Below are 10,000 nucleotides of genomic sequence, written 5' to 3' on the forward strand. Positions count from 1 at the left end.
TGGGAACCGTCCCGCTCGGTCCTGTTGGGGGAACCGTCCCGCCTGGTCCTGTTGGGGGAACCGTCCTGTTGTGGGAACCGTCCCGCCTGGTCCTGTTGGGGGAACCGTCCTGTTGTGGGAACCGTCCCGCTCGGTCCTGTTGGGGGACACTGTGTCCTCATTCTTCTACCGACACCATCAGAACCGCCGTGGCTGCGACCCCTCTGATAAGAGCTGATCCGGTTCTCCTGGGAGCAACACAACTGTCAGCCTGTTATCTTTTACTGCAAAGGCAGAAACGAAAGGATGAAACGAAGGAAAGGTGGCCTGCGCACGTTTCCACGCGCACGTTTCCACACGCACATTTCCACGTGCACATTTCCACGCGAATTCACCGTGGAAACGTGCGGAGCTCCACGCCAACCTGGTGGCCGGTCAACGCCAGTGTCCGCTCACCTTTCTGGGACTTTTGAGCCGTTGGCGACACTCAGTGGTGATGCTGGGAAACTGGTGGATCAATAGTGCAGAGCGGCGTGCACGTGAGATAAAAGATGAACAATTAACCCTAACCCTGAACCAGGAACGACTCTTAAAGGGTTTATTCCCAGGTCTGCTCTTTCCAGAAGAGGCGAGGCAGCGACGTAGAGAAGGATGGTTCTGTCAGATGGTTCTGTCAGACGGTTCCATCAGATGGTTCCATCAGATGGTTCCGTCAGATGGTTCTGTCAGATGGTTCCATCAGGCGGTTCTGTCAGATGGTTCTGGCAGATGGTTCCGTCAGACGGTTCTGTCAGATGGTTCTGTCAGATGGTTCCATCAGATGGTTCTGTCAGATGGTTCTGTCAGATGGTTCCGTCAGATGGTTCCATCAGATGGTTCCGTCAGATGGTTCTGGCAGATGGTTCCGTCAGACGGTTCTGTCAGATGGTTCTGTCAGATGGTTCCATCAGGCGGTTCTGTCAGATGGTTCCGTCAGATGGTTCCGTCAGGCGGTTCTGTCAGATGGTTCCGTCAGACGGTTCTGTCAGATGGTTCCATCAGGTGGTTCTGTCAGACGCTGTGAACAGGAGACCGCAGCTTAGACACCTGGCTGACTGGTCGTCCTCTGACCAGAACCTGGGTCAACGATGCCTTCTAGGACAAGCAGAACAAACCAATGAAACAAAAACCAGCAGAGTATCGACACGCATGAGTCCGGGTTCTGCAGAACTTCATTCTGTCTGGCGTTGGGACTGGAGTTGGGAGTGAATGGAGGTAAAGGTCATCAGCAAAGGGTTACCCTGACCTTTAGATCTACTGGAGGTCCGAGTCCTGCATTTGCCTCCATGATTTGTCTCCCTTTTTCACAATGTGGCTGGTGGCAAACTGGTTTTCAGCACCAGAGGATTCATCAGGTCCAACACTTGACCTGATGAATGTGCACGCTGGTGTGCACGTTGTGATGAGTCCCAGCCTCCCGGACAGCAGGCATCAGTCCTGGGAGGCTGTTGGTGAAGGTCTCTCATTGTGGAGGTGTCTGGCAGCCGGTAACCGTCCATCACTCTCGGTGAGAGCGCTCAGATCGGCTGCCAATAGGGGGGGTTGGGGGGGGGGGGGGGACCATCCAGTACCATTCATCCAAGTAATAAATGGGTTGGAGGACCTCGGCCAAACATGGTTCTGTGATACACTGCTCACCATCACTGCATCCAAGAATTAACGTACCTGGGGAGCTGAGTCTGCCGGGGGGGCTGGGCTGATTCCCAAACCGGGGAAGGTGCCAGAAGACTTCAGAGCACTGCCCAGGTACCCTTGAGCAAGGTACTGAACCCAAAATGCTCACAGAGGGCCCTGCCATGAACTGGCGGCCCACCTGGGGGGGAGACCGGCCTTTGTCCCCCCTCCCCGTCACCCTGAAACAGAAAAGATGGTCAAGAAGTCAAGATGTTTAGGGTTAGAATGAAAAGCTCCATTGTGACATCACATCTCAGTTTCAGCAGCATCTCGTTGGTGCAGCAGCTACAGACGTGAGGACAACAGGAAGGACAGAAGCTGTGGACACGTCCATCCCTCTCAACCCTGTTGGGATGGACCTCACTGTTGGGATGGACCTCACTGTTGGGATGGACCTCAATGTTGGGATGGACCTCACTGTTGGGATGGACCTCACTGTTGGGATGGACGACCCTGGACGTCACTGTTGGGATGGACCTCACTGTTGGGATGGACCTCACTGTTGGGATGGACGTCACTGTTGGGATGGACCTCACTGTTGGGATGGACGACCCTGTTGTGATGGACCTCACTGTTGGGATGGACGTCACTGTTGGGATGGACGTCACTGTTGGGATGGACGACCCTGTTGTGATGGACCTCACTGTTGGGATGGACCTCACTGTTGGGATGGACCTCACTGTTGGGATGGACGTCACTGTTGTGATGGACGTCACTGTTGTGATGGACGTCACTGTTGTGATGGACGACCCTGGACGTCACTGTTGTGATGGACCTCACTGTTGGGATGGACGTCACTGTTGGGATGGACCTCACTGTTGGGATGGACGTCACTGTTGTGATGGACGTCACTGTTGTGATGGACGTCACTGTTGTGATGGACGACCCTGGACGTCACTGTTGTGATGGACCTCACTGTTGGGATGGACGTCACTGTTGGGATGGACCTCACTGTTGGGATGGACGTCACTGTTGGGATGGACGACCGTGTTGGGATGGATGACCCTGTTGGGATGGACCTCACTGTTGGGATGGACGTCACTGTTGTGATGGACGTCACTGTTGTGATGGACAACCCTGGACGTCACTGTTGTGATGGACCTCACTGTTGGGATGGACCTCACTGTTGTGATGGACCTCACTGTTGGGATGGACGACCCTGTTGGGATGGATGACCCTGTTGGGATGGACCTCACTGTTGGGATGGACCTCACTGTTGGGATGGACGTCACTGTTGTGATGGACGACCCTGGACGTCACTGTTGTGATGGACCTCACTGTTGGGATGGACCTCACTGTTGTGATGGACGACCCTGGACGTCACTGTTGTGATGGACCTCACTGTTGGGATGGACCTCACTGTTGTGATGGACGACCCTGGACGTCACTGTTGTGATGGACCTCACTGTTGGGATGGACCTCACTGTTGTGATGGACGACCCTGGACGTCACTGTTGTGATGGACCTCACTGTTGTGATGGACCTCACTGTCCTGTCCTACATTTCCTCTGAATTTGTCCTCTTTGTTTAATGTGGTACGTGTTGTGGGAGCTGCACATTTGTGAGATGATGCTAATGAAGAAGGCCATGGAGCAGAAGCGGTGCAGCCACCTGCCCTGTTGGGGTTTCCTGACAGAGTGGATCAGCTGGCTCCCACACAGAACTGATCCCGGGTCAGTGAGCTGCCTTTGGACCCTCACATTGACCCGCTTCTCCACCCTGACCAACATCTCGGAGCAGGTTAAAAAAATGTCTTGAAAAACTAAAAGTTCAGACGGCAGATTGAAGCTGGAGTTCTCGTTAACAGCACCATGTTCTTGACGAGCGTCATGGAAGATTAGTAAATGTAGGAATATTATTGACACATTGAGGATGAAATCAAATTAGACGTTTTTTTCTTTGCATAAGCTGGATTTGATTGTAAAGCACATTTGTGATTGAGGGCTTAGCTGCTAAGCTTCCACACAGAATCTAAGCAGGTTCTTTTGTCCTCATCTGCTGTTCTTCCATCACAATCAAGCTCTAATCTTCTTCACCTCCCTGTTGTCCTCCATAACTGCCCCCCCACCCATTTTCCTCATCTTTCTCTCTGACTTCTCTCTGTCTTTTCCTGCAGTTTCCAGGCAAAACTAAAATTCTCCAGTATTTGCACTGTTGATCACAGATGTTCTGAAAATGCTTCTTTCCATCAACAAAGTCGTCCTGTGGTGGCGTCTTCGGAGCAACGTGCACACAGCTCGGACATTTGGAAAACTGGCTTTTGCTGCATACTGTGTTTATGTTGTCCTGCTCCACCTGGCTGACATCTGGATGATGCTGGGCTCAGGGTGGACCGGCTCGGTCCAGATGGGTCGGGCAGCTCTCGCTGAGATGACCCCGGGTCTCAGAAGCTCAGCGTCATCAGCACCTGTACGGGCACAGTTAATGCACGGCTCCTGGCCCTGGCACCGTCCCAGTGTGGCCAAAGCTCCGCCCACAGTTCCAGAGGATTGCCCTCTCAGTCTCACTCCACTCCACACACTTTTGAGCAGGGGGGTCCGAGTCTGGTCCTGCTCGAGGTTTCTTCCTGTTAATGGAGAGTTTTTCCCTGCTACTGTTGGGGGTCAGGCCCTGGGGCCCTTCGGGCAGTGAGGGTCACCTGGGCATGAGTGTGTGCACGTGGGTGAAGGTTATGCAACAATAAGGACTTGGAGGTGAAACCCTCCTTTAGCCTGGTCCATTCTTGCCCTGGAAGTTTGCACGTCTCAAAAGAAGACCTTCTCATCCGTAGTCCAGGAGAATTCCTGTATCAGTTCCTGAGAGAGTTTGGTGTGGTCATCTTGTGACTCTATAAATGTTCCGACCACTTTAAAGTTTGTCTTTCCCACAAGTTTAACTTCCTCCTGTTGGACATGGTCTACTTTAATGTAAATGTCAACGCTATGATCTCAGCTGTCTGGATCAGAATGCTCAACCTTGAGCACCTTAGAACGGGGTCATGGTGAGGTCTGGGCATACGTGTCATTAGCCACCATCATCTCAGGTGTGACACAGGGGCTGAGCACTCTGGTGAGTAAACCGATGTAGTAGTGAGCATGTAAAACACAGCGGATGGTTCTTGGAACAAAACCATAACCTGACTGATGAACCAACAGAATGGTAGAAGAACCTAAAGCTAACCTGACAGGGTTAAAAGGCAACCACTAACCTCCTCACCTGATCAAACTGCTTAAAACGGAGATATCAAAAATGTCCGGGGGGGTGGGGGGCTCACAGAAAGCTTCACAGAAATTCACTGATTCAGGTCAAATCCTTTATGGACAGAACTGAGTCCACCCTTGTTTTGGTGTGTGTTGTAATATTTGTTGAATGTTTTAATCCAATATTACTGTGAAAGTAACATTTAATTCAAAGGTTTTTAATGTTTCTGTTTAAGTGATCTTGCTGAAAAGCTTCTTCTTTCTGAGCTGAAGAAGCCATTTGGATGTGAGGTGGAACGAACCTTCATGAGTTAGGGTTAGGGTTAATTAGGGTTAGGGTTAATTAGGGTTAGGGTTAATTAGGGTTAATTAGGGTTAGGGTTAATTAGGGTTAATTAGGGTTAGGGTTAATTAGAGTTAGGGTTAGTTAGGGTTAGGGTTAATTAGGGTTAGGGTTAATTAGGGTTAGAGGGTTAAGGTTAGTTAGGGTTAATTAGGGTTAGGGTTAGTTATGGTTAGGGTTAATTAGGGTTAGGGTTAATTAGGGTTAGGGGTTAGGGTTAATTAGGGTTAGGGGGTTAAGGTTAGTTAGGGTTAATTAGGGTTAGGGTTAGTTAGGGTAAGGGTTACGGTAATTAGGGTTAGGGTTAATTAGGGTTAGAGGGTTAGGGTTAATTAGGGTTAGGAATTAATTAGGGTTAGGGTTAATTAGGGTTAGAGGGTTAGGATTAATTAGGGTTAGGGTTAATTAGGGTTAGAGGGTTAGGGTTAATTAGGGTTAGGGTTAATTAGGGTTAGAGGGTTAGGGTTAATTAGGGTTTGGGTTAGGGTTAATTAGGTTTAGGGGTTAGGGTTAGGGTTAGGGGGTTAGGGTTAGGGTTCATTAGGGTTAGGGTTAGGGTTAATTAGGGTTAGGGTCATGAGGAGAAAATGGCAGCATAATAAAGAGAAAAGTCCAAAGCTGCTAAATCCAATGTGAAGGGTTTGACTGATCAGATCTTTGTGTTCTTGTCATCCTCTCAGTCCATGTTTTGTCCAGAGTGATGTTATCAGCTGACACTGTTAATATCACACTCGTCTGTTAGCATTAGATAGCGCTGGCAGCCAGGATCAAAGCCTCTGTCATTTATGTCCAGATGTGAAGATTTAAGAGGACAAAAGCTCCAAATGCCATTTTCACTTCGTTATCAAGGACCATCTTTGAACCTGATTATGTCCAGCCGGCTGTAATATTCACACACGTGTGTATAACATAGACACTGTTGTGGTCCCCTGACCTTGGTCGACCTTGCTCGGCCTATCAGACGAGCAGATACCAACCCTCACTGAATCCTGCCGGCCTCTCCTGTCTCTCCTCAGGTGCTGTCACTCGGGGCAGATGTGTTGCCAGAGTACAAACTTCAGGCCCCCCGGATCCACAAGTGGACGGTGCTGCACTACAGCCCCTTCAAAGCCGTGTGGGACTGGCTGATCCTGCTGCTGGTCATCTACACCGCCATCCTCACACCTTATTCTGCTGCGTTCCTCCTGAGCGATGAGGTGAGGCTTCCTGGGGATTCAAACAACCTTCTTACAGAAGAATTGTGCCGATCCGCACATTCCAGAAAAGAATCACCTCACATCAATTATTTAAGTCACAAAGGCTCAAACCTTGAACTGTGTGGAATTTAAATTGGATTATAGTGGTAATATTACAATATTATCCTTAAATGCAGCAACACACCTGCAAAAGGGTGATAAAAATATGTATTTTTCTGTTTCTACTTTCAAAACTACCAGAAAACTACCAGACTAGTAGCAGGTGCCCCCTGTGCCTCCAGCCCTTAGAAAAGTAAAAAGCTGTTTCTGGATGAAAGTTGTCTTCTAACCTGTTTGTCCTTGTTTTCATTGTCCTGTGCTGCCTGCATGAGGGCAGCCGTTCAAAAAGGTGACGTCAAGCATTGTACAGCAGATATTTTGCAGTTGTCACTATGAATGACTTGAGTTTCTGCTAAAATGGTTTGATACACTTGTGTTTGATGTGTTATATTGGACCAAAGCTGCAGGCCCGTTATAACAGCAGATTACCAGAATCTTTCTTTTTTAAATATGTACCACACTTGGTTGTTGTGTCTCAACTTTCCATCTTTGAAAATGTATCTTTTTAAGTTGCCAAATTCAATCTTATGGAGAGATAAAAGAGCGATTTGAGGAAAACTAAGAGAAATTGACTTTTATCAGTGTGCTTCCATTTATCTTGCTGTTTAAACACTAGCTAATTATGGGTGTGCTAACTTCCGAATGTGTACATTCAATGGATGTATACATTCAAGGGCTATGTGCACAGAAGAACATAGCTAGCAACTAGTCATATCACAGAAATTTGAGCTTTATCGAGTTTCTCCTTTTCAAAAGCACAAGCAAAAAGTGTAGAATACGTATTAATTTCACAATCAGGAACATTTTATTATTGTTTTGGAGCACTAAAACTGATTTGAAGAACAAATTATGGGCAGGATCAGGCAGCTGGAACAGAAGTTCAGTATATTTGGTTGGAACAATCACAGATCTGTGATAGAACAAGTTCTAAAAGAGTAAAGTTGCTACACACATGCAAAAAGAAGCTAAAAGTGTGTGTAGATCCTTTGATGGCCCGTCTGTGGGCGAGAGATGCAAATGATGGTGACACCATTGAAACTCTTCAGTGGAGGAAATGACAGACGTTCTTTTGTTGGAATTGATTCTTTTTCCCTTGAATTCACTCAATCTCTCTTTGTTACATCTTCTCAGGAAGATGCATCCACTCAGAGCTGTATTTACTCATGTTCTCCTCTTAACGTGGTCGACCTCATTGTGGATATCATGTTCATCATTGACATCCTCATCAACTTCAGGTGTGTCATCACACACATGAAAGCAATACAGAAGAAGCAGCAGAGACTTCAGTCATGGCGTCTATTTCTCCTCTCAGGACGACGTACGTCAACGCCAATGATGAGGTGGTCAGTCACCCGGTGCGGATCGCTGTCCACTACTTTAAAGGGTGGTTCCTCATAGACATGGTGGCCGCCATCCCCTTTGATCTGCTCATCTACCGCAATGGAGAGGAGGTATGTTGATGGATGAGTGGATGGATGATGGATGGATGGATGAGTGGATGGATGATGGGTGGGAGGGTGGATGGATGAGTGGATGGATGGATGGATGGATGGATGGATGGATGGATGGAGGGTGGGTGGGTGGATGGATGGATGAATGGATGGGTGAGTGGATGGATGATGGATGGAGGATGGGTGGGAGGGTGGATGGATGGATGGATGGATGGATGGAGGGTGGGTGGATGATGGATGGAGGATGGATGGATGAGTGGATGATAGGATGGATGGATGGATGAATGGGTGAGTGGATGGATGATGGATGGAGGATGGGTGGATGGATGGATGATGGATGGAGGATGGATGGATGAGTGGATGAGTGGATGGATGGATGGAGGATGGGTGGATGATGGATGGATGATGGATGGATGGAGGATGGGTGGATGGATGATGGATGGAGGATGGGTGGATGATGGATGGATGGATGGACGGATGGATGATGGATGGATGGAGGATGGGTGGATGGATGATGGATGGATGGATGATGGATGGAGGATGGGTGGATGATGGATGGATGAGTGGATGGATGTAAGATGGATGGATGGACGGATGGATGGGTAGGTGGATGGATGGATGGATGATGGGTGGATGGATGATGGATGGATGGATGGATGGATGGAGGGTGGGTGGGTGGATGGATGGATGATGGATGGATGATGGATGGATGAGTGGATGGATGGATGTAAGTTGGATGGATGGACGGATGGGTGAGTAGGTGGATGGATGGATGGACGGATGGGTGGGTGGATGATTGATGGATGGAGAATGGGTGGATGGATGATGGATGGATGGATGGATGGATGGAGGGTGGGTGGGTGGATGGATGGATGATGGATGGATGATGGATGGATGAGTGGATGGATGGATGTAAGTTGGATGGATGGACGGATGGGTGAGTAGGTGGATGGATGGATGGACGGATGGGTGGGTGGATGATTGATGGATGGAGAATGGGTGGATGGATGGATGAGTGGATGGATGGATGATGGATGGATGGAGGATGGATGGATGAGTGGATGGATGGATGGATGGATGATGGATGGATGATGGATGGATGAGTGGATGGATGGATGTAAGATGGATGGATGGACGGATGGGTGGGTGGGTAGGTGGATGGATGGATGATTGATGGATGGAGAATGGGTGGATGGATGGATGAGTGGATGGATGGATGGATGGATGGAGGATGGATGGATGAGTGGATGGATGGATGATGGATGGATGGATGAAGGGTGGGTGGGTGGATGGATGGATGATGGATGGATGATGGATGGATGGACAGATGGGTGGGTAGGTGGATGGATGGATGATGGATGGATGGATGGAGGATGAGTGGATGAGTGGATGGATGGATGATGGATCGAGGATGGGTGGAGGATGGGTGGATGATGGATGGATGGATGGACGGATGGATGGATGGAGGATGGGTGGATAGATGGATGGATGATGGATGGATGGACGGATGGGTGGGTAGGTGGATGGATGGATGGATGATGGATGGAGGATGGGTGGATGATGGATGGATGGATGGAGGATGGGTGGATAGATGGATGGATGATGGATGGATGGACGGATGGGTGGGTAGGTGGATGGATGGATGATTGATGGATGGAGGATGGATGGATGGACGGATGGATGGATGGATGGATGGATGGAGGATGGGTGGATGGATGGATGGATGATGGATGGATGGACGGATGGGTGGGTAGGTGGATGATGGATGATTGATGGATGGAGGATGGATGGATGGACGGATGGATGATTGATGGATGATGGATGGATGATGGATGGATGGACGGATGGATGATTGATGGATGATGGATGGATGGACGGATGGATGATTGATGGATGGAGTATGGATGGATGGATGGGTGGAGGATGGATGAATGATTGATGGATGGAGGATGGACGGACGGATGGGTGGAGGATGGATGAATGATTGATGGATGGAGGATGGACGGATGGACGGACGGATGGGTGGAGGATGGATGAATG

General features: G+C 49.1%; 1 protein-coding gene across 3 annotated transcripts in view; it reads left to right on the top strand.

Moving 5' to 3' along the window:
- Positions 1-10,000, top strand: part of kcnh2b (potassium voltage-gated channel, subfamily H (eag-related), member 2b) — a 105,001-nt gene that overhangs the window by 77,327 nt on the left and 17,674 nt on the right. For 2 of the 3 annotated variants that reach the window (XM_029842904.1, XM_029842906.1), the window contains exons 7-10: positions 6,231-6,410; positions 6,787-6,798; positions 7,641-7,744; positions 7,822-7,960. In XM_029842904.1, the coding sequence (XP_029698764.1) occupies positions 6,231-6,410; positions 6,787-6,798; positions 7,641-7,744; positions 7,822-7,960 (435 nt within the window). The remainder of the gene's footprint in view (positions 1-6,230; positions 6,411-6,786; positions 6,799-7,640; positions 7,745-7,821; positions 7,961-10,000) is intronic. The other variant, XM_029842905.1, reaches the window with a different exon arrangement.

The sequence above is a fragment of the Takifugu rubripes genome, chromosome 10, assembly GCF_901000725.2.
Source record: "Takifugu rubripes chromosome 10, fTakRub1.2, whole genome shotgun sequence".
In the NCBI taxonomy this organism is placed as follows: Eukaryota; Metazoa; Chordata; class Actinopteri; order Tetraodontiformes; family Tetraodontidae; genus Takifugu; species Takifugu rubripes.